This window comes from Oncorhynchus gorbuscha, linkage group LG10 (assembly GCF_021184085.1).
Source record: "Oncorhynchus gorbuscha isolate QuinsamMale2020 ecotype Even-year linkage group LG10, OgorEven_v1.0, whole genome shotgun sequence".
NCBI classification, from domain to species: domain Eukaryota; kingdom Metazoa; phylum Chordata; class Actinopteri; order Salmoniformes; family Salmonidae; genus Oncorhynchus; species Oncorhynchus gorbuscha.
The window spans coordinates 57,373,869-57,399,505 of NC_060182.1; the positions used below are offsets into that span (position 1 = coordinate 57,373,869).

Below are 25,637 nucleotides of genomic sequence, written 5' to 3' on the forward strand. Positions count from 1 at the left end.
TCTTTTTAGAACTCCGTCAGAGGATATAAATGTGACTCCAGACTGAGCCACTAGTGACTGCTTGACTGCACTTCCTACTTTAATCAAAGGAAGTATAAGTTTTACTCTTACTCGAATGACGCCGCCCAGCCCTCTCTTAGTATACGACTTGTGCACTCTTTTTTTCCCAGAGCTCTCCATGCCCCCAAACTGTTTGGAGCCCCTCAACAAGGAGAAATGTACTGTATCAAGCATATCTAAATCCCCGAGCAACAGCAGTCACAGCCATACAGAAGAATAACAACTCTCAAGTCCCTGTCCAGCACCTACCCATGCTTCTCGGAGTGCAAAAACAAGATTGCCGCCCTCTGAAACCTTCAACCGCACCCTTCCATTTGCACAGACACAACATCTGTTGTATTATAATATGCCCATATACAGTATCGCTCTGGTGTGGACCTCACCACCAGTGAATGTATCTATCCTCTTCCGCATCTTCTCCTACCAGATGTATTATAATGTATTCCTCAGACTCGACAAGGGAGAGATGATCACTTGGGTGACTGGGCCTAGAGGTGTGTGTGTGGGGGGGGGGGGAGAAGAGGAGAGACACAGGAAGGAAGGATTTGTTGTCTTTCGGAGTGGACCGTTACAAGACCTCACTTTGGAACTTCCCAGCGGAGCTGCACAAAGGATGGACCCATGTGACCAGAAACGGGGAGCGAATTACTTGGATTAAAAATAAATCTACTCTGATCTTTGATTTATTCAAACTTAATTTGGTGAGCGCTTAGACCATGCATTTGCTTTATACTGACAACAAGAGAACGACCAATATGGGTTTAAGGGCCTATACTGATTTTTGGAGGTCAAGGAGGCCGATGGACAATGTTTTATGCCGATAATTAATATAATTAAATTTGAGCATTTTGATAAATTCCCAGAGACAGCCATAAATCAATTATACAATCAATTGTACTTGTAAAAATCTATCTACATAACATAATAGTAGTCAGTTTTGAATGCTTAATCTCTTGATAAACTGGGTAAATCAAGATGGCATAGGCTTGCATACTCACGATACAGGTCAAATCATACCCAATAAGACTGCATGCATTCAGCTTTTGAACTAATTTGGGCTCATTTCAATGATCTATGGGTCTACAGATGACAATCTGTTTCCCTTCCATTTGAGACCATGTTAGCCCCAGGGTTGGATAGTAAACTTGATTACTTTTAAATTCAGAAATGATGTTTGTGGGAAAAACATACATAGTGATACCATTCTGTTTTTTCAATGATATTCTATGAATCATTGAAAAAAGGTGCAAGTGTTAAGTTTGTTCCACTTGAGGGAGTCTGACCAGAAGTCAGAGACCACTGTGACGACACACCAAATGTGTTTGATGGATCCTTTTTGTCTTCTTCGAATGCCTCTTAAGAGGGAAGTAAATCCAAAAGTCATCATATTGTTACTGATTACAATGTTGGACAGGTAACTGTAACACATTCCATTTAGAAAGTAGTCTACCAAACCCTGTTAGGCCTAGTGATCAACAAAATGTTAAAAGAAGTAGCCTATTGTCTTCTTTTATAAAGATGTCCGCTGCCTCTTTAAAGGTGCTACACATAGGATTTTTCTGAATTGTTGCATTGTAATTACAGAAAATGTTCATAATAGAGTGGAATGAAAGTGTTTCACAGTATTACTTATCTGCCAGTGTTGTGATTGGCTGTGATATTCGCCTAGTGATTTCTCCCGCCAGAGCTGCATCTGTTGTCAAAATGGGAAAGCTGTTTTGACTTTGTGGCTATGTTATCTAGTGGAAAAGGGGTCAATCGGACAATGTAGAAGTCACTCCGTCATTTACTGGTTGTTAAAATTATACACTGTTCACTCAATTTCAGTTTGTGAGAAAACAAGCACTTAACAGTGTAGGGCAGTGGTCACCAACCTTTTCACCTTGAGTAAAAAATGCAAGCCGAGCTCTACCGCTCTTTTTTTTTAACATGACTTTAAAAAATCTTGCGCCTATGCAACATTAACCAATTAAAAATGGTTATGTAGCAATGAGGTTTGTGCAGTAGGCTATAGGCCCAATACATTATCACTGCATATGGACTATGCTTGAATTGCCGTGCCAATGTTGTTCTTCTCATTTTGGAATTATAGGTATATGATCACACTGGTAATAGATCATTTGTCGTATTACTTGAGAGGCTGAGTGAGCATACTTTTTTTTTTACTGGACTGATTGCCTGGATCTATTGGTCAGTCTGAGGAGGGAGCGAGCAGCGGTGAGGTTGACCCTCACCCGACTCACCGTCCCTTCGCTCTCCCTCCCTCTGCTGTGAAAATGGGACACAGTCTTCCATCTGATGGTGAAACTCAAGTCGCACTGCATTATTTCTGCTTCATGCAATATTTCATGTTGCCAGAGAAAATGAAATATTCCTTGATATTAAAAAAGACAAGCCACTACTAATAACAACGCAAGCTTTGCTGTACTCATTTATTGCAGCAGCAGGGAGAAAGTGCATTTTATGGCTTATAAAAGGTGTTGAACAGTGTGTTGACAGTGCTGAATAGCAACTTAAACATGAACTTACTCATAAAACAGAAACTCTTTGATGTATTTGTTGAGTCTCTCTAGTCCATGGTTTTAAATGTTTTTTTGAAATCTCACAGTATCAACTTTGCTTCTTTTTACAGTCTCTTGCTCAGGGAAACAGTGCAGTGATCTGAGCTATCTGATTGGACATTGGTAGGCCTATAGGTGCACTTGAATTGCTTTCTGGGCCTGCCGGGTAGGTCGGCGTTCTACTTTCAGACACATGAAGTGGTTCAAAATGGGATTAATTTGCCTTCCCATCGCTAGGGCTGCTGAATCAGGTAAACTTACCGTCAACAGCGAGAAAGCGATAAAAAAATACAAATAGGAACGCAAGGCTTTATCATTGTTTTTTTTACAGAAATGTTTGGTGATTGACTAGAAATGCTTGGAGATCAACCAGTCGCTCGCAATCGACCGGTTGGTGACCACTGGTGTAGGGAGTCATTGTACCATCTAAATCGCTGTGAAATATCTTTTCAAAAACAAAAAAAATATATATTTTCCAGCTGGTGGACGAAAACCAAAAGTTAAAGGTGTGAGAAGTAAAGTGTGAGCCTCCACCTTGTTATGGGGAAATGGGATGCTGGGGAGGGGGAGATTTATTTTGAATGCGGCCGAGTGCTGTTGCAATTGACCTAGCTTCCAACTTGGGAGAAATTCGAGGTGTAGCACCTTTTTAAGAGAAAATACACCACTCAGGACTCATGTAGCCAGGCAGTTCGAGAGAAGAAACCACTGGTCACTCATGTAGTCATTTAGCAGTGAATTATTAACCCAATTTTTGGTGACAATCAGCTTTGAAATGAGCATGTCTTGAGGTTCCTTGGGGACATGCTAACTAGCAATGGGCGGTGCCGGCTTGCAGGGGTTTCACATGAGAGGCAAGTGCGCTGAGGCTTTAAAGGGGAAACCGGCTGCGCCGATAGAATAGGAAAGGCTAATATCGGCACAAAATATTGTCCCGACCGACTATTGGTCGTTCTTTACCGACAACCATAGCATTTTTGCAGGGTTTTATTTTGCACATTGCGCACACACGCACACCTAAAGCCATTTTTAACCCACAAACATGACTATCGTCCCAGGGAATGCATAATGTCGGCCTAAAAGAGGTTTGAATGTAGGGCTTTGCGGAGGTTTGCATGTTTCTACGTACTGTATAAGAGGAGCATTTTGAAGTTGTGTGCCTCCTGCATGCCCTCTGCTTTAAGAACAACAAAGATAAGGACCCTGTCGTAGATGCACATTCTTATTTTCTTATAGGCTGCATACAACATATCATCTTCAACACCAGTACCTAAACATTACGGAAGTTGGTAGCCAAGGACTTTGATCAAACCTTCAAATTGTGCTTCATTTTGTTTCTCAGTCATTCACTCCCTGTTGCTCACCATCACCCCCCAACTGGAATTGTGGAATAGAGCGGATTGTCTGTTTGGGCAAATGGCAGAAAAGAAGGTCCACCCCTTTTGTTTTAGCTTGGGGGGGGGCATATACTGAATATTAGTCATCTGGAGGAGGACTACTATTCCTAGGGTTCTTTGCTTCAGCACACCTCCCTCCCTGGACTGGACACAGAATGGAGGCTCTGACTGGAACTGCTGACCTGGATCTAGCTGTAAACTCTGCAGTGCTGCTGTGAACAGCCAATCCAGCACAGGAAGTTAGGCATTGGGCTCGTGTTGTCCAATATCCACAAGGAACAATCAATCCAAATGTACGCGACTGGGTTCGCAGTGCGAATCGTCTCAACTCAACTTGTTTTTTTGTTTTTTCTATAGAAATGTATTTTGTTTTAATATTAAAACTGGACTTTTTGTTGCTGGATAAGGGAGGGTTTGGTGTCACTCTGGCCAGAAACCTAGAAATCAAGGGGGTGCCATAGAAATACCACCAGCCTAGTTTTGAGGTCTGATATACTCTTACATATACACACTGCAATATTCATACAGGCAATACTCTGTGAACTCTAAACTCCTAACTACAAACTCTGGTAGGAGGGGTACCATATCGCTTCAGGAATGGCAGCTGAACCTGAGAATGACCTTTGCTTGTTGGCTTGGCTGTCATTGTAAAGCAAAAGAGCTAATTAATCTCCCCCCTTCGATCCTATTGGAGAGTCACTGTATTATTACGCCATGCGATGACTAGGACGTTGGATCCAGAATGGGGTAATACAGGTGTTAATACGGTTTGTATCGTTCTACGGCCAGCTTGTTCACTAGTTCTCTTAGAGGTCTCACCAGTCAGATCTCAAGTTTCCTATGCGAGATTGACCAGAGAGGTAGGAGTTTCCCCATGATACCGGTCAGTTGTTGTAGTTTAGCTTTACCTGTATAGTACAAGCCAACCAGCATTTTCACTGTAGCTTTCATATTTATAAATTATTTACTACAAAATGCATATACCTATTTTTCATTGTGAACTTTGCAGTTTGGTGATGGGGACCTATCATTTACAGGCCGTTTTAGATTTCATAGCGTATTGAGAATGGGAAATGGAAGAAGTCATCACACAGAATACAAAAATAATGACACCTCGACCCTGAAATCACCACCTTGTATTCCTCTAACCCTGTGGAAATTGGAGGTGCAATTACCCTCCTCCTGCTATCTAGCAATTTACGTGTTTACCTTTTTTAAATAATTATTCCTCCACTTACTGTCAATGCTGTGTGTGTGATAATCCTGGTCTAGAATTATGAGAGGAAGTTTTAGTCAAGGTTTGTCTACTGGTTATTGTGTGGACAAGTATAATGAATGCTCATTACACATTTGCAAAGATTTTTACATTTGGAGAGAATATTTTATAGAAGAACATTTTCCAGAAAATACCAAGAACTTCCAATCTTTTGAATTGAAAAGTTTTGTTTTGGGACCCATAAACAAATGTTCGCTGCCCAAAATGTTCTGCCCTTTCCATTCGCCTGTTAGAAGGGCTCCGGCTCAGCTCAGCATCATAAAGCGTTAGTGTTGCCATGTGGTCCCTTACACGGCTACTGGCCCGTCTGAGAACATGTGTTTAGTGCAAACGCACACCGCTTGATGCTGTTCAGAAGCCCTGGGCTGATGTGCCAAGGGCTACGTGACGACTTGGCCCCGCGACCAGTCCTCCTCGGTTACCAGCATGACGACCGCCAGCCGGCCACTCGTTCCAAATCTGTATTTCCGACCTTGTCACTTCTGTCCTGCACAGTGGTTCTGAGAAGGGAAGAGTACAGTGGTTCCAGTTTCCCCTCCTTTCTCTCCTCCTTCCCCTACCTCAAGAATGCCTTGATTCTTAACGCCCGTGATAAGCAATGCTAGTTCTGAGAGCCGTTTTACAGGCTGCCAAAGCTTGCCAGCAGACACTGATATACAGCTCCCGGGTAACCGAAAGGTCAAAGGTCAAGGCTGGAGCTAATCGCGTCTTTCCCTTTGACTTTGGAGGGTTATAAATACTGGGGGGGGAAATCGAGACGATTTGGCAGCGTCCAGCACTAGCCCGAAACAGAGGCAGTCGATGGGTGTCCAGTCAAAACTGGCCCGCTCTGATGTGCCAAAATCCACATGCTAGTGGTTGTTGTCCATCATAGCCAAGGGATTTATGTATAATGCTCATATTAAAGTGTCTGTGCAGACTCTCGATGCAAATCACTCACTGGGGATATTTTGATAGTACCGTAGGTTAAATTGAGCTTGAGCTCCTTTTTAAGAAGGTACGGATTTCGGAGCTCCGTGTCAAAGTTGAGCCCAGAACACATGCACATCAACGGTCATAGACGTACGTCGCCCTGGGTCGGGTATCATCATATCATTAATCCTATGATGCAAGGCCAGCACCCCTTCCCCCGCCATACAGGGGGGGGGGGGGTCCCCAGGATGACAGCAGCTGTCGGAAACCATAGGTTTAATGTGCTCTCCAAGGGTTGTCCCAGAGATGGGCTTCAAAGAAATAAGTTTTTAAAGGGCAAGGCTAAACCCCCCCCCCACGGCCCCTGTGTACATGAACACTTCACTGTAACGTTACCATAACTTCCACTGCTGACTGGCCTCGCTATGCCCATCTAAGGGTTAGCAAGAGGAGTGGATGTGTGTTGAGGAGCTCTGATTTGGGGAAGAGGATGTGTCATCAGGACCCCTTACCACAGAACGTCCTCAAATGTAAACTGGGTATTAACGAATGTTTTGGAGTCTTTCCAGGCACCACACGCAGCTGGAATTGAAAATAAGGCATTGCAGGATTTCAAAAGGGCAATGGTTCTGAAGTCTCCAGATGTCTCTGTTTGGGTATAGTGAGTATCACAGATATTTTGTCTGCTGTATGGAGATTGTCCGATTAGGTATGATAGGAGAAAGACTAGGTTTAGACAGGAAGAACCTCCCACCATTTTGAGATGAGAACAGAACGGTTAACTCTCCTCATTCTGTAACTTCCTGGTGTATAAACATCTGTTATTTACACGTCATTGTTTTTTCCTCTCTTACAAAGTAGCGGAGAGAATGTACTTAACGGAGGGAGGCTAAGAGACCGGAAATGGCTCTTTGGAATGAGTTGGCATTGGTCCTCAAAGGCCTCCTTTGTAATTGGAGGGTTCATGGTGTCAATGGACTTCAGAAACGGTAATCTGCACTTAACCAGCACTTAACTTAAGACCCTACATAAGTAAGCCCCCTTTTGTCAAAAGTCACTTTTGCGCGTGTCCCTGACAATTTTATTCCACTCTTTGTGATTATTTTTCTTTGCTGAATGTATGGTCATCAAAGGGTGTGTGTGTTTGTTTTTTTGCACCGGCCATATTGAAATTGATTGAAAGCAACAACTCGTCCGATAGCGTGAGGAGTTGTAGACTGTTATTGTACAAATTATTATGGAGTCCTTCATTTCTAAAAAAAAACAAATTTTGATGATTTTGTGAGGCATGGCACTCGATCACATCCGTGTCTTTGCCTTCTAACATTGTGCCAAAATCATTCCAAAGTGTTTCCATTTTACAGTCCCGTGAGGCAGCGCCAGTGTTTTCCAAGATGGATACCCTGTCTCTCCGACTATTTGTGCTGAAATAAGGGGAAATATTCAATTTGAGGGTTTTTCTTTTGTTTTCCGCCCATGTATTTTTGTGTCAGTTTTGTAAAAACGAAAGATGTCTTATTTTGGATGCTGTATCAGAGATTTTATTTAAGAAAATCTTGTAATTTTGTAAAGTGGGCCTTATTGAAATATATTTAGTATTTGTCCTCTTTGATTGTAAGGATTTCATTTTTGCTAGATACTGTATGCATCTTTCTCATTAATGCATTCCTGGAGAGTACTTTCCCCTTTTTGTTTTAGTGCGAGAGATGTCTCATGACCTTGAGCTATGAGATGGCAAGAGGAGAGAGACATGTCAGAAGCCAGCCTTGTGTCATAGTCATTGAAGAATGAGAGTAATGTACATTTTATCAGGAGTGGGTCTGCTAGGAGTCAACAGTCTTAAGTCATTTGCCATGTGGCGTCCTGTTTTATTAGCGGTTCAGGAATCATTCAGTCGGTCCAGGTTTTTTGCTACTCTGCCCCCCCCCCCATAAATTCAGGGTTTGTTCATCTTGTGTGCTGTTTGCAAATGCTGCCAAAGAAAAATATGTTTAGGCCTCAAGACACACACATACTTATGAAGAACTGGAGATTCTCCAACACACACCCACTCCCACACACACAGGGGAATTTCGCCTGTAAAATCAACTAGGGGGGGTTGGAAGTCATGTTTTTATATTGCAGTGTGTTTATAGATGGATAGCAATGCTTCTGAAATGGGAGGGGGGGGGACTGAACGTTGTAATGAAGAGAGAAATGTACGTTATGAAATCAGATCAAAAAGGTTATTCTGGGCGTCGCTGCGCCAAGCTTTTCTGTGCCGGTAATACACAGCAATACAGTGCGGGATGCTTTTCTGTCCTCGAGTAATAATACATTTGTGCATGTTTAACCTTCCCGCACTCCTGCATGTAGGTCTCTCAAAGCTGCCAACTGTACAGCGGACTATGTATTCCAATCAAATAAAAAAAGCAACTTGTTTGTAACCTTGTTTTTGTGTCCGTGTCGACTATACTTTGCACCTGTACTGTGTATGCCTCTGTGTTACGGGAAAGTGTAAAAGTCCACTCGACAGTGTTTTTTCATTTTTGTTTCGAGGCCTCTGCATGCTTGGATTTGACAGCGCCGCTCCCTAGCACGTGCGAGTGCACTGCACGCGAGTGCGTTTTGGGCGAGAGCAGCAATTCCATTGCTTTTATATCACCTGCAATTGAGACTTGGCTAAAGAGAGGCTTTTGACGACGTGGAAACCACAAACCCTTGTGGAATGCCCAGTCAGCACACTCACCTTGCTATTAAACAGCACTGCCTGGCTGTGAGAAGGCTAGGATTGTTCCCCGACGGTCTTGCATCAAGCAGGTCTTAGTCACGTCGGCTGCAAACTTGATGGGTTGGCCTAGCTGAGACTAATGGGTGGTACTTTATTTGAATGGTCTGCAGCGCATCTACAGATGGACTGTCAGTAACATTTCAACTCTCTACTCACCTTTAATCGTGTCCTAACCATGAACTTAACCCTAACCAGCAGTTGCTTATCAACATGTGATAGTATGCGCAATCTGGGCTATCCAAATGAGTGCATTTGACACAAGTTGTGATAGCATATATTTCTATATATTTCTTGAATCTGGGGCGGCAGGGTAGCCTAGTGGTTAGAGCGTTGGTCTAGTAACTGGAAGGTTGCAAGTTCAAACCCCCGAGCTGACAAGGTACAAATGTCTTTCTGCCACTGAACAGGCAGTTAACCCACTGTTCCTAGGCCGTCATTGAAAATAAGAATTTGTTCTTAACTGACTTGCCTAGTTAAATAAAGGTAAAATAAAAATAAATAAAAAATAACCTGAGTGTGAATTAAGCCATTGATTGCTCTGGAAAAGTGGGTCACAATACAACAAAGGTTCCGGGGGACCACCGAGTAAGTTAAGGCCTCGATTCAATCTGTGGTGCGATTGAATTTTTAAAGGTAAATTCCCATTGAATTCGCCATATGAAGTGTTTACAGTAAATGCAGTCTTAGCGAACGAGGGAACATTGCCTTTAAATTTCAATCGCGCGGATCTTTAGTGCTACGGATTGAATCTAGCCCTAAATCAAGACCCGTATCCGCAAAATCTGAGTAGGATTGCTGATCAGGACTCCACCTGTCGATATAATCGTATCAATTTGGATCTGAAAGGCCAACCTGATCCTAGATAATCACTCCTACTTATATGCTTTATGGATATGGATCTAGGGGTTAAAAGGTCTCATTCAAGGTCATCATTTCTCAAAAGGTCATGTCGTAGGGAGGGACTTGTGAATTTCTGAGCAGGTTTTCCTATGAGTATACTGGCATGGGTGACCTAAATAGTATGTGTGAAGTCAAGCATGCAAATAAATCACTATGCAAAATGGTAATTATGCAAGTTGGTACGGAGAAAGAGAACTCCATTTCAACCACCAAATTTTGAATTTGAAAACCATGGCAGTATAATTTAGTAAATATCGCTAAATTGTTAAAACAGGTTATGCGGATGTGGCTGGTGTTTCAAGTGGTTCCAGAACTAAAATGAACGTAAGCTTACATGACTCTTGCAACATGTTAGTACCTGCCTTTTGGCATCTACTACAATGTGATCTAAGGCTTTTCCATCAATTCTATCATCCTGACTTGGGTTTGAGTATCAATAGTGTAGGCCACGTGTCAAACTCATTCCATGGAGGTCCGAATGTCTGCGGGTTTTCACTCCTATGTACTTGGAATTAAGGTCACTGAATTAGCAAGGAACCACCCTCACATGGTTGTCGAGGTCTTAATTAAAATGAAAAAAAATTAGGTCCCCCATGGAATGAGTTTGATACCTCTAGCTGATTCTTGGAACTGTCACGTGACAAGAGTCTGGGTACATTTCCAGGCTGCTGTGTGAGTCACACGGGTGTTGGAGATTTGTTCAGACACGCTGAAGGCAGCCTCCTTCAAAGCTTTGTGTGACATATCTCGCAAGCAGGGAGACATACACCTGCCCATAGGAGAAGAAAGTTCCGAACTCCAATGGAAACAGTGTGTGTATAGATAATACAAAGCCCACCAGCCACCCTGAGCCCCATGGTAAACCACACATGGAAATAACCCAGTGCCAACCTTGAGAGCTATTTCAATACATTTCCAACCAAAGTTACTATAGTTAAGTCAAACCGCTGTGGTCCACAGTTCTATGCACAGGAAAAATCCCTCTAATATAGAGATATTGGCATTGAGCTATGTTCCCAAACTTCCCAGTGCAATTTTTCCATTGGTCCATCAGACCCCTACAATGGCGTAAGCTGGCAAAGCCTGTCACAGCCACCACACACTCCAGGGAGCAGGCCAATGGTCAGGAAGAGGACAGAGTCAACACTACATAAAACACTGTGGCCACCCAGGTCAGAGATGTGTGGCTAGTGGGGAGTCCCAATTATCTCTCCTTCCTCCCAAAGTCTGCACATGTTCACGTCCCTATATTGATTTTAAAAGGAAATTACTGGTATAAATATGGCAGAAACTCCCACAAGCCCATGCCTACAATCCAATGCTTTTAGATTTGTGGGTAGTGGACGAGTGTACACTTCAGGAGAAAGGAGAGATTGTCTCCACCTGGATTGTGTTAACTAGGGATGAAACCTGAATGAAACAATACAGATACCATCTTAACTTGTTCAATAAGAAACTAGTTATCTTGACACAAATGGCAAGATGTATTTATTTTTATACCCAAATGACTTTTTTTAAAGTATGTATGTAATGACAACAAAACTAGCTGTTAAAATAATTAAGAAACATTCACAACTAGAATTTCTCACTCAATCATAGTATGTATCTTTTTGCATTTCAATACAAACTTGTCTTTACTCCAACCCTACATGGTACAGATCCTCTTCAGCAGGAGACATACAACTAACATTAACGACAGTAGCCTTAAAATAATCAATACAATGCACTTGTAGGCTACAACATTGCAGCAACTAGCGTTTCAATGGGAGTGAGTGCAATTGTGTTGCTAGATAGCGCAGCACACCTGCCCTTTACAAGTACAGTAGGTAGGGAGCAGCGTTTGATCGGCTGCCCTCTGTTGTTCCTCCTCTTCAGCCCATCCATCTTTATCACTGGAACAAGGTCAACTATGACCCTAGTGTCATCCTACTGGGGTAGGAACGGGCTACCTTGCTCATAGTAGACCCTGGTCCATCCAAATAGGCCAATTCCTACCCTCATCCATGACTGATCACCTTCTAGCAGCATGGAGGTTAGCTAGCAGAGACAGAAGGGAGACTGAACCATCTGAGACTTCCATTGAAGGTTCCACCTAGCTGCATCAGCTATGAGGACTCACAGCGTTGACTTTGAGGTGGTGGTGGATGTGGTCATATTAAGGGGACAAGAACAGGCTAAGTAATGTGCTGGTGCTGGCTCGTCCTTTGGGAATGTACATTGGGGTTTCACTGTTCTGTCCATATATTAGCATTGGTGGAGTTAAAACAAAAACACAGGCACATTCTTTACATCTAAAGAGTCTTTGTTAACAGGAGTCACTGACATCACTTGAACATGGAAGGACATTGTAAAGGGAAAGGGGTCTAGACGCTGGGGGAGGGCTGAAGGGCGGTGGTGGGCGTGGCCTGTCGGGGGAGTGTGTACATGGCGCCCAGGAACTGGTCTGCGATGCGTCCCGCCTCTCGCAGGCCGCTGAGCAGGGCACCATGCACCGTGGCCGGGTAATTCCGGATAGTGTGCTCCCCAGCGAAGAACAGACGAGGGACAGGCTGCGAAAAAGTTGGGGAGAGGAAAAAAAACAAAACCATCAAAACGTCAAACTCATCATCCCAAACATAAATTTGAGTGTTCCCGTCAATTAGTGTGTCAACATCAGAACGACCCTAAAACATCTGTCGGGAACCACTCGGTTTGGTCAAATAATTGTGGGTTGGCTAAGGAGGATGAGATTTGCACACATGCTCTGGTGGTTTAGTGAATGGGATTGGCCAAAAAAATGCATGAAATGTGCAGAGCGACTTTCTAGCGTGTGGTAATATTCAACATTCTCATTGGCTTAGAGCAACGGGCCGTTTAATGATTCAGATGGGGGCGGGGGGTGTTATCGTCTTTGTTTATAAGGAAATTGTTTAAATATCAAGGTAACGCATCTTAACGGTGACCAACTCTGTTCTGATATTTGTTGATCAAACTTTCCCTACCGAAGCGCTCATATTATGGGCAGCAGCAGCATGAGACAGAGCAGAGAAGCGGATGAAATGTTACAGCAGTATTTTGACATACACAGGTGAGACGTGCTTTGATCATACAGAACAAAGTAAGGACTTTTCATGCGAGACAGGAGTCAAGATTTTGGGTTTCAGTCAGATTGGGACGATAGATGAGCAAACAAATAAGCTACCACTTCCACCCGTCCAGTCAGAGATCAATTAACCACATCTACACCGATTCAGTGATACAAAAAAAAAAATACATAAACATTGATTGATTATCAGAGAAGTCACAGGCTTTTGGTCATGAGTAGGACACGCTGAAGAACAAAATCCACTTGTATAACATGATAGCAAAATGTTCTGATCAGTTAACATATGATCAAACTAGAAAATGTGATCATTAGCGCTCACCTCCCTAGCCTAATTGTTACCGAATATCCAAACAGAGATGCAGTGAAAACTAAACTGACATGGATTGATTTATCTAGAGTCCCCCACGATTGTCTCAAAGCAGCGCGATGGCACTGTCCCAATCAAAACGGTGCCGAAATGATCATCTAGGAGACCACACACACAAAACTATTGCTTTAAATATTTTTATAGGACTTTGGGAATTTCAGTATAAGGAATAATTTGATACATGCCTTCAATTGCATTAGCCTACTTTACTCCAATATTTATCCTTCAGTTCATAACTAAATAGTTTCTCTCTGCACTTTTTCTATGCCCAAAGGCTGTTGTCTCCTCACTCTGCTGCCGCCCACATCCGCCACGTTGTCCTCAACACTAGTTTAAATTAATACAGTGCCTTCAGAAAGCATTCATAGCCCTAGACTTTCTCCACTCAACTTCTCACGCAACACCCGATAATGACAAAGTGAAAACATGCTTTTAGAAATATTAGCAAATGTATTGAAAATGAAAAACATAAATAAATAAAGTAACTATTCACACTTCTGAGTCAATACATGTTAGAATCCCCTTCGGCAGCGATTACAGGCTTTCTGGATAAAGTCTAAGAGCTTTGCACATAATATTTTCAAAATTCTTCAAGCTCTGTCAAATTGATTGTTGATCGTTGCTAGACAACCATTTACAAGTCTTGCCATAGCTTTTCAAGCAGACTAACTAGGCCACTCAGGATCATTCAATGTCTTCTTGGTAAGCAACTCCAGTGTAGATTTGGCCTTGTGTTTTAGGTTATTGTCCTGCTGACATATGAATTCATCTCAGTGTCTGGTGGAAAACAGACAGAACCAAGTTTTCCTCTTGGATTTTGCCTGTGCTTAGCACCATTACATTTTTTTAAAACCTGAATAACTCCTCAGTCCTTAACAATCACAAGCAATACCCACAACATGATGGAGAGAGTGGTACTGAGTAATGTGTTGTATTGGATTTGCCCCAAACATAACACTTTGCATTCAGGAAATAAAGTTAATTGCTTTACCACATTTTTTGCAGTATTACTTTAGTGCCTTGTGGCAAACAGGATGCATGTTTCAGAATATTCATATTCTGTACAGGTTCCTTTGTTTCACTCAAATGGGTTAGTATTGTGAAGTAACTACAATGTTGATCCATCCTTAGTTTTTTTCCTATCAATCACAGCCATTAAACTCTGCAACTGTTTTAAAGTCACCTTTGGCTTCAGAGTGAAATCGCTGAACGGTTTCTTTCCTCTCCGGCAACTGAGTTAGGAAGGACGCCTGTATCTTTGTAGTGACTGGGTGTATTGATACACCATTCAAAGTGTAATTAATAACTTCACCATGCTCAAAGAGATATTCAATGTCTGCCCTTTGCAAGGCAATGGAAAACCTCCCTGGTCTTTGTGGTTGAATCTGTGTTTGAAATTCACTGCTTGACTGAGGGACCTACATAATAATTTTTATGTGTGGGGTACAAAGATGAGGTAGTCATTCAATAATCATGTTAAACATATTTATTGCACACAGAGCCCATTAAACTTATCTGGCTTGTTAAGCTCATTTGTTGTCTTGAACTTTGGGGGTTAAATAGTTGCCTCCAGACATTTATTAATGAAATGCTGAAATTGGTAAAAAAAAAAGTTCAAATTCCACTGACATTACTGGGTATTGTGTGTAGGCCCGTGACAAAACATATCAGTTTAATCCATTTTAAATTCAGGCTGTAACACAGCAAAAATGTTGAAAAAGGGGTGTGAATACTTTGAAGGCACATTACATTTTTGTGATGTCGGACTATGGCTCAGACTTCAGCTCACTGGGATTGGGTTGGAAAAGGATAGAATTTTCAGTTCTAATGAGAACTGCATTCAGGTCGCGTGTGCAGTCAATGATGCGTGTGCTTTGAATTCATGACAACTGTGTGTGAAATAACTACATTAGGCTGAAGGCTTCCGTGGGATAACCTGTTTGGGGTGGGGTGCCGTGACGTTTTTGGTCGATTTGCTGCTGCGCGTGTTGTGGAATTGCATTAGTGCGACATTGGGGGAATCCCCCCCCGGCCCCCAGGTCTTGTCATAGCATTTTTTGTGGAAATGTGAAGTGGTCCCAGGATCCTGGTTACCGGTGTTAATCCCTAATATGTAGTGTATAGAGTACCGTTTCCCAGGCACAGACTTAGACTAGTCCTGGACCAGAAAGCACTTTAAGGAGATTCTCCACAGCATGCTTATTGACCCAGGACCCAGGAGTTTAATGTCTATCCGAGAAACTGTCTCGTAATGTATCACAGTGGTCAGATGTGTTACCTGTGACGCTCCGGGTATGGCGGGGCCAGGGGTGATGGGCTGGGCCATGAGGTCATAGTCGTTACCAGAGGAACCGGCCGCCACGTACGAGTAGGAGCCCCGCGCCCAGGGGTCGGCACGCCAACGAGTCACCACCGTTTCCTTGGGCTGCCGTGACAACAAACAGCGGTGAGTCTCCATGCAAATATCAGATTCCAGTAAATATGGTTGGTAAATACTAAACCGTTCCAAAGCTAATCAACATGAATAACTACATACGATTAGCTTACATGACGCCTTTTTTCATGACGTATTTGACTGGTGGTTTGAGAGGACTCATAGAAACATAACTAGAACAAAAATTCTGATTCAAGTCAACATTCCGTGATGGGTGGACCAGCAGCCATATCGAGTGTAATTCTATTTCTATGTCCAAAGAAAGCCAATTCGCACATACCTGCGGTACTGCACTGCTTCCAAAGATGCCTTTGAGGATGGCGAGGCAGCGTCCGACGATGACATCATCACTGATGTTCTCCATGATGCCAGCAGCCTCTCCTGCCATCAGTGCCAGCAGTATGGGGGCTGGGGGGGAACACATTGATGAACCTCAAGAGGCATAGGTGAATGAAATACTGCCCAAGTCAAAATGGGTGACTTCATCCAAAATGCCACCACGTCTCGATCTCAATTGCTTACAAATCCAGCCTCTCCTTGTGTCCTCCCTTTTATCTGCACTGTGGACAACTTGACAATTGAAAACTACATGGTGGAAGAAGATCATCATTAGGCCACCTTTTCACCTGGTCAGTTTTTTCAGATCAGTGCAATGAAGGAGATGAATGGACAGACATTTGAATCTAAGAAAACAGGAGTTTTCCCCCAAGCCACTGTGCTTCTTCATTGCTTACTCTTTGGGAGTTTCAGGCTGGGTATCTGTAAAGCACTTAAAACAACTGCCGTTGTAAAAAGGGCTTTTTAAACTACATTTGATTGAGAAAGGTCCCAATTGCCACAGTGTTGAGAGAATCGCCTGGTTCACTATGCTCACCTTTGTAGAGGTTCCAGAAGAGGAAGAGTTCTCCCCTGCTGGCTGTCGTGCTGCCCACATGGCCAAACAGGTTCACACTAGGGTCCCAGAAGACACGGTCAAAGCACAGCACCACCTAGTGATGGGAGGGACACACAATATCAGCATGAGTGATTCAACACACACCAAAAACACATACTAATCTAGTCAGGGCAATTTCCCAGGCAAAGTGTGGAGTTGGGCAATAAGTCTGGTTTGATGGCCTGTGGCGAGGTAACAAAACAGGTCGGAGCATGGAGACTGGGAGGAATTCTGAGCTCTGGGCCTTTCTGATGATGCTAGTGATCTGGCATGGCTCACTATATGGAAAGAACCCTGAAGAGTCGGACCAATCAGAAGAGAACGGTTTCATAAGAGACACCCGAGGGAAAGATGGAACTTGACCAAATGTGAGAAGCCTGAGCGACTGCATTTCATCATTGCACTAAACACAAAATTAGATAGCGGTTCTATGGTTCCAACCGACTGTTCTATATTCGTCTAATTTGTTTAAGACCCACTTCACACAAAAATATTTTCATCTTACAAAATGCTGTCATTAGGGTGTTTTGCTGATACAAAGGTTGGAGTTTAGGCTCTATTCAATTGTATCCAGAGGCAGCGCTCCCTCTGGTGGCCACGAGGCACCACAAACAGGTCCCACATTGCATAATGATGCAGCATTTTCTGCTGCAGCCGAATTAGGAGATAGAAACTCTGCAGTAGATGATGCACATTGGGGCTTAGTGAGAAAAGAGGGAGGGAGAAAGTGGAGATTGGATTCTGATCTGATTACTAACAGTGACAAAACCCTCACTCACTCACTCACCCGTACACACTCCCCAACTCTCCCTCCCAGGGCTGACATAAACCAGGATAAAATTATATTTTGGAGAGAGAGGTAACCTTGTTTTTTTGCACTGTGTATGTACAAAACACCTGGGCTGATTCATGCTGGATGCAAAGTGGTGCCTCAGGATGCTAATGAATTGACAGGGTGAGTGAATGAGTGAAATACATGTCTTGACAGCGGGAAATATCTCTATGAATTTACTTTGCTTCCTAGTTGTTTACTAACAAGTGAGCAAAGAGGCTTTTTTGTTTGTTTGTTTTTTTACATCGTACAGCAGCAAGACTCAAGTCTTACATTCATCTCAATCCACATGGATAAACACCTAAAATAAGTGTGGCAAAGTCAAGAGGAGGGGTGTTCCGTACCTTGTTGAGGTTGCCAAAGCCCATCCTCTGGATAGCAGAGGTCTTCCATTCGGGCAGGGGGGGAACAAACTGTACGGCAGGGGGCTGTTGCTTCATGACACCCAGGGGTAGGGTGCACAGAACTGCGTCACACTTGTAAATGAATGTCTGAGTGGTCGAGCGCGTGTTCACCGCAATCACCTCACAGCCTGGAGATCCGAGAGACACACATGCAATTAGTCAAACTACAACACACACAGGGCCCCCCCCTGACAAATTCTGTACTGACAAATTCTCTGAGATGAAGTTAGGAGGCTTATGATAGAGAAATTAACATTCAATTATCTGGCAACAGCTCCGGTGGAAATTTCCACAGTAGGCATTCCAGTTGCATGCTCCCTCAAAACCTGAGACATTCGTGTGTTGTGTCAAAACTGCACATTTTAGAGTGACCTTTTATTGTCCCAAGCACAAGGTGCACCAATCATGCCGCTTAATGAGTTTCTTGATATACCACACCTGTCAGGTCAGTGGATTATCTTGGCAAAGGAGAAATACTCAATAACAGGGATGTTACATTTCTACAATCTGTTATTTCAGCTCATGAAACCAACACTTAACATGTTGTATTTATATATTTTTGTTCAGTGTGTGCATTCATATAAAAACATATAAAAAGCAGAAATACCTTAAGTATTCAGACCCTTTGTTATGAGACTCAAAATTGAGTTCAGGTGCATCCTGATCCTATTGACCATGTTTGAGATGTTTCTACAACTTCAAGTCCGCCTGTGGTAAATTCAATTGATTGGACAGGCACACACCGGTCTATATAACATTTTTAAAAAGGTCCCACAGTTGACAGTACATGTCAGAGCAAAAAATAAATAATCAAGCAATGAGGTCGAAGGAATTGTCCGTAGAGCTCGGAGACAGGAGTGTCGAGAAACAGATCTGACGGAGGGTACCAAGAAGTTTCAGCGCATTAAAAAAAAAAATGGTCCAAGAACACTGTGGCCTCCATTTTTAAATTAAAGAAGTTTAGAACCACCAAGACTCTGCCTAGAGCTGGCTGCCAGGCCAAACTGAGGGAGGTGACCAAGAACCCGATGGTCACTCTGACAGAGCTCCAGAGTTCCTCTGTGGAGATGGGAGAACCTTCCAGAAGGACAAGCATCTCTGCAGCACTCCACCAAACAGGCCTTTATGGTAGAGTGGCCAGACAGAGCTCACTCAGTAAGACATGACAGCCCGCTTGGAGTTTGCCAAAAGGAACCTAAAGGACTCAGACGATTAGAAACATGATTCTTGGTTTGATGAAACCAAGATTGAACTCTGGCATGAACTCTGCCAAGTGTCACGTCTGGACGAAACCAGGAACCATCCCTACAGTGAAGCATGGTGGTGGCAGCGTCAAGCTGTGGGGATGTTTAACAGCAGCTGGGACTGGGAAACTTGTCAGGATCGAAGGAAATATGGAGTAAAGTACTGTGAGATCCTTGATGAAAACCTGCTCCAGAGTGCTCAGGATCTCAGACTGGGGTGAAGGTTCACCTTTCAACAGGACAACGACCCTAAGCACACAGCTAAAACAATGCTGGAGTGGCTTTGGGACAAGTCTCTGAATATCCTTGACTGACACAGCAAGAGCTCGGACATGAACACCTCTAGAGAGACCGAAAATTAGCTGTGCAGCGACGCTCCCCATCCAACATGACAGTGCCTGAGCGGATCGGCGGAGGATGGGAGAAACTGCCAAAATACAGGTGTGCCGAGCTTGAAGTGTCATACCCAAGAAGACATGAAGCTGTAATCGCTGCCAAAAAGGTGCTTCAACATAGTACCGAGTAAAAGGGTCTGAATATTTACTTAAATGTAAATCAGGTTTTTTCTAAACCTTTTTTTAACCACTTGGAGAGAAAAAAATTGGGGGGAAAAGCCTTTGACTTGTCATTTATGGGGTATTGTGTGTAGATTGAGCAGGGAAACAACTACTTAATTCATTTTAGAATAAGGCTGTTACGTAACAAAATGTGTAAAGTGAAGGGTTCTGAATACTTTCCGAATGCACTGCATTTCATCAATGTTATAATTGTTTGCCTCTTGGGCCTCCCACAGACCTTGGCCCAGGGGCTTCAGCCCTGGTAAGTCCCTGCATTCATTTGGCCCTGCACACACAGGTTCCCCACCACACACACGTTAGTGTGTGTTAAACAGGTAACACATGAACAAAGGAATACACCGACTGACACACCCAAACAGACAACACAAAAGAAAAAAGACACAGATTGACAAACGAGCATAAGCGCAGCTACCCACAAATATCCTGTAAACTTACCAGAGGCGGTGTATCGGACCTGACGCACCGCCGTGTTCAGTTTGATGTCCAGGCCCTCGGCCAGAGCCACGGGGACACAGGAGTAGCCATTCCTCACTGTCAGGTGGCTGCCTGTGAACTCAAAGTCGTCGTCCTGGACAGGAGAAAAAAAAAGGGAGGGAGAACACAAAATGTGGGTTATATATGGTTTACAGGGGGACAAGGAGAAAACAGCACAACAAATCGATACATTTTAAAACACTCAGAAAGTGAATGTCTGGCTTATTATTTGTGGTTTCTGCCTCGGCATTTTAAAAATTATTTTAGGCTAGGCATCTGTAAAGCCCTTTCTTTGTGACAACTGATGATGAAAAAAAGGGGGTTCATAAAAAGACATTTGATTGATTGGTTTACAAGGGCTTAGAAGGGTACTTGCAGTTTACGGGGGACTAAAACCTTGGTGGTTTGAAAGGAATGAATTCAACAAGATCTGGTGTCTAATAGCCGTGTATAGTACGTGTTTGAAATCGGATCTAGTATGGATGTGCATAATAGGAGAGAGAATTGCCAGGACAAGATGGATTGGTTTAGGGAAGGGAAAGTCCATGTACTCCAGGAAGAAATCATAAAGGCGCAATATATAGGGCTAGAACGGTAATTGTATAAATCGTGTAACCGATGATTATGGATGAAGCTCATGAAAAAAGAATAGATAAAATGTATTTATCAACTTTAAGGCGACAAACTTTACTTAAAACAAAAGGTGCAGAAGGGGATGGCTGCCGTTTGACGGGCTCCTAACCAGCTGTGCTATTTGTTTGTTTCTAACTTATTTTGTACACAATGTTGCTGCCACTGTCTCTGTGACAGAAAAGAGCTTCTGGACATCAGATCAGCGATTACTCTCCTCGAACTGGACAAAGATTTTTTTTATTTAATGAGTCTGGCGTAAAAGACATACCGCTTCCCAGAGACCAGGCCCAAATCCCCATCCTTTGCATGAAGAAAAGACTGAAATAGAGGGGTGGCGGAGGCCGGGGTGCCTTGTGAGAATTAATCCGCCTCTGCACGTTGGCCAACAGAACAGATGGTTATCACTGGATGATCTACGATCGAGACCGTCCTACCAAACAGGGCATTATGTAATATCTTATGTTTCACAGAGTCGTGGCTGAACGACGACACGGATATTATAAAGCTTTTCCATGCATCGGCAGGACAGAGCTGCTATGTCTGGTAAGACGAGGGATGTGTGTATATTTGTCAATAACAGCCGGTACACGATGTCTAATATTAAAGTCTCGAGCTATACACTATTAACCCAGAGAGTCAACTATATTTTTCGTAGCCGTCTATTTACCATCACAAACCGATGCTGACACTAAGACTACACTCAACAAGCTGTATACGGCCATAAACAAACACTAATCCAGAGGCGGCACTCCTAGTGGCCGGGGACTATAATGCAATTTATATCCGTTCTACCTAATTTTCGACCAGCATGTCACATGTGCAACCAGAGGAAAATAAACTCTAGACCACCTTTAGTCCACACATAGAGATGGATACAAAGCTCTCCCCCAGCTTCCATTTGGAAAATCTGACCATGATGCTTATGAAAGCAGGAAGTACCAGTGACTCGCACATTACAGAAGTGGTCAGATGACGTGGAATGTACACTACAGGACTGTCTTGCCCACACAGACTGGAATGTGTCCCAGGATTCAGCCAATGGCATTGAGGAGTATACCACCTCAGTCACCGACTAAAACAAGTGTATGGACAACGTCGTCCCCACAATGACCATATCCCAACCAGAAGCCATGGATTACAGGCAACATCCGCACCGAGCTAAAGGCTAAAGCTGCCGCATTCAAGGAGCGGGACACTAATTAGAAATCCCGCTATGCCCTCAGACGAACAGTCAAAGTATCAATAAAGGACTAGGTTTGAATCCTACTACACCGGCTGCGACGCTCATCGGATGTGGCAGGGCTTGCAAACCATTACAGACTACAAAGGGAAACCCAACCAACATTAACAAGGCCGCGGGGCCAGACAGATTACCAGGACGTGGCAAGTTTACCAGACCAACTGGCAAGTGTCGTCAATGACATTTTCAACCTCTCCCTGACACGAGTCCGTAATAACATGTTTCAAGCAGACGACCATAGTCCCAAGCGAAGGTAACCTGCCTAAATGACTACTGCCCCATGGCACTCACGTCCATTGCCAGGAAGTGCTTTGAAAAGGCTGGTCACGGCTCACATCAACACCATCGTCCCGGAAAACCTAGATCCACTCAAATTTGCATACTGCCCCAACAGATCCACCAATGACACAACCACACTCCACACTGCCCTTTTCCACCTGGACAGAAGGAACACCTATGTGAGAATGCTATACATTGACTACAGCTCAGTGTTCAACACCATAGTGCCCACTAAACTAAGGACCCTGGAACTAAACACCTCCCTCTGCAACTGGATCCTGGACTTCCTGACGGGCCGCCTACAGGTGGTAAGGGTAGGCAACAACACATCTGCCATGCTGAGCCTCAAGACTGGGGCCCTTCAAGGGTGCGTGCCTAGTCCCTTCCTGTATTCCCTGTTCAACCACGACTGCATGGCCAAGCACGACTCCCAACACCATCATTAACTTTGCTGACGACAAAAGTGGTAGGGTTGGCGCGGTTTCATCACCACCTGGTATGACAACTGCTCAGCATCCGACCGTAAGGCACTACAGAGGGTAGTGTGTACAGCCCAGTACATCACTGGGGTCAAGCTTCCGGTCATCGAGGACCCCCAAAAATTGTCAAAGATTCCGGTCACCCAAATCAGACTTTTCGCTCCGCTACTGCATGGCAAGTGCAAAAGGCTCCTTAACTGCTTCTACCCCCAAGCCATAAGACTGCTGAACAATTTACATTGACACCCCCCCTTTGTTTTTAACACCGCTGCGCACTGTCTATTATTGATGCTGTATTCTTTGTCCTTCATGTTCTAATACGTTAATGTTACCCCCTTCCTTGTGTTTTTTGTAATAAATAATTGTAAAATATATTATTTTTAATGCAGTCACTTTACCCCTACCTATATGTACAAATTACCTCGACTAACCTCTACCCCTGCATATTGACTCAGTACCAGTAGCCCCTGTATATAGCCTCGTTATTGTTATTATATTGTGTTACTTACAACATTTAAGTGTCTTCTTTTAGTTGATTGAGTAAATATTTTATGAACTCGTATTTCTTCAATTCTGCTGTTGTTTAAGAGCTTCTATGTAAGCATTTTATAGTAAGGTTAAATCCAGTTGTATTTGGCCCATGTGACAAATCCATTTTGATTTGATAAACAGTAAAATAAAAAAGTAAGCCTGGTTATCATCTAACAATCAATATAAGGAGAGACCAAACTAGACAGTTTAAGAATTGTGTGTTGTAGAACAAACAGATGTCTTTTTGAATGCCTGGATGGCTTCAGTCAAGTGCACATGAGTCCGTTTCAGCGGTAACATGGACTCCTCACAACGTGATGAAACTTTGTTGCCCCTTCTTTCAGCAATATGTTGTGGCAAACAAGTATCATGAATTGCATGCACCCAAATCGCTTTCCAAAAACAGGGAACACTGACTTGATGTAGCTATTCCCTTTGCTAGCTGTCAGCTTGGCTAGTAAACATAGATCATCACGTTTCTGCACATGCAGTCAGGAGCGGAAGAGAAAATCTACATTTTTTTTGCTTTTCAAATGGTTCTTAGGGTAACCGTGGTCATTTGGCTGACAAAAAAACAACCATTATCCAAAATTCCATGACCATCACAGCAATATATACAAATCAATCTACCATTACCTGGTTGCTAAGAATCATATTTAACTAGGCAAGTCGGTTAAGAACTAATTCTTATTTACAATGATGGCCTAAACCAGCCAAACCCGGACGACACCGGGCTAAATTGTGCCCTATGGGACTCCCATTCACAAACGGTAGTGATACAGCCTGGATACAGTCTATATACGGCTCCACAGTTGAAAGTGCACGTTTAAGCAAAAACCAAGCCATGAGGTCGAAGGAATTGTCCGTAGAGCTCCGAGATAGGATTGTGCCTAGGCGCAGATCTGGGGAAGGGTACCAAAACATTTCTGCACCATTGAAGGTCCCCAAGAACACAGTGGCCTCCATTCTTAAATGGAAGAAGTTTGGAACCACCAAACGACTTTTCCTAGAGTTGGCCGCCCAGCCGAACTGAGCAATCGGGGGAGAAGGGCCTTGGTCAGGGAGGTGACCAAGAACCCGATGGGTCACTGACAGAGCTCCAGAGTTCCTCTGTGGAGATCGGAGAACCTTCCAGAAGGACAACCATCTCAGCAGCACTCCACCAATAAGGCCTTTATGGTAGAGTGACCAGACAAAAGCCAATCCTCAGTAAAAGGCATATGACAGGCCACTTGGGGTTTGCCAAAAGGCACGTAAAGGACTCTCAGACCGTGAGAAACAAGATTCCCTGGTCTGATGAAACAAAGACTGAACTCTTTGGCCTGAATGCCAAGCTTCCCGTCTGGAGGAGACCTGGCAGCATGCTGTGGGGATGTTTTTCAGCAGCAGGGACTGGGAGACTAGTCAGGATCGAGGGAAAGATGAACAGAGCAAATTACAGAGCGGTCGTTGATGAAAACCTGCTCCAGAATGCTCAGGTCCACGGAGTCCTTGATACAGGTGTGCCAAGAGTGTAGCGTCATACTCAAGAAGACTCAAGGCTGTAATCACTGCCAAACGTTCTTCAACAAAGTACTGAGTAAATAGTCTGAATAATTATGCAAATGTGATATTTTTGCTATAATTTCTACAAACTGATTTTGCTTTGTCATTATTGGGTATTCTGTGTAGATTGACAAAGGAAAAAAAAACAACACACAATTTAATCCATTTTAGAACAAGGCTGTAACATAAAATATGTAAAAAGTCAAATGGGTCTAAGTACTATCAATAACCAAAAATAATATTTTTCAGCTATTTGAAGCTGGTGTACAAAACCGAAAGCAAGACGCAAAGGCGAAACTTAAGGATGAGAAACATAGAAGTATTACACATAGAATGGATCCACCACATATCAGAATGGCTTTCATTGAGGATGATAGATATAGAACTCACATTCTATGTGAATTTGGTCAGATCAACTACAAAGCTACATACTGGACCTAAGTGAGTAATGAGTGAGTGAGTGTACCTGGTCCCAGTGCTTGAGTGAGAGAGTAGAGAGGGACGTGGCATTGGCAAATTCCAAGTTGGCAAAGTGCCAGTCAAGGATCTGCCTGTCCCGGGACGATAAGTACACGTCACTGTGGAGAGATCGGCAGAGGGTGTAAAAAAAAAAAAGAACAGACGGATGCGAGTACATCTAGCCTGGTCCCAGATCTGTTTGTACTTTTGCCTACTCCATTGTCATTGACAAGCTAAACATTA

At 43.4% G+C, this 25,637-nt stretch overlaps 2 protein-coding genes across 10 annotated transcripts in view; one reads left to right on the forward strand and one right to left on the reverse strand.

The window, feature by feature from the left end:
* The window catches only part of LOC124046267 (leucine zipper protein 1-like), an 83,602-nt gene extending 74,965 nt beyond the window's left edge, over positions 1-8,637 (forward strand). For both annotated transcript variants that reach the window (XM_046366439.1, XM_046366440.1), the window contains one exon: positions 171-8,637. The gene's annotated coding sequence lies outside the window, so the exon portion shown is untranslated. The remainder of the gene's footprint in view (positions 1-170) is intronic.
* A 2,708-nt stretch (positions 8,638-11,345) lies between these two features.
* The window catches only part of LOC124046269 (lysine-specific histone demethylase 1A-like), a 35,434-nt gene continuing 21,142 nt past the window's right edge, over positions 11,346-25,637 (reverse strand). For all 8 annotated transcript variants that reach the window (XM_046366450.1, XM_046366444.1, XM_046366449.1 and 5 more), the window contains 7 exons: positions 25,402-25,513; positions 20,190-20,322; positions 17,873-18,060; positions 16,637-16,751; positions 16,043-16,170; positions 15,607-15,753; positions 11,346-12,425 (listed from right to left, as the gene is read on the reverse strand). In XM_046366450.1, the coding sequence (XP_046222406.1) occupies positions 12,240-12,425; positions 15,607-15,753; positions 16,043-16,170; positions 16,637-16,751; positions 17,873-18,060; positions 20,190-20,322; positions 25,402-25,513 (1,009 nt within the window). In that variant the 3' untranslated portion in view covers positions 11,346-12,239. The remainder of the gene's footprint in view (positions 12,426-15,606; positions 15,754-16,042; positions 16,171-16,636; positions 16,752-17,872; positions 18,061-20,189; positions 20,323-25,401; positions 25,514-25,637) is intronic.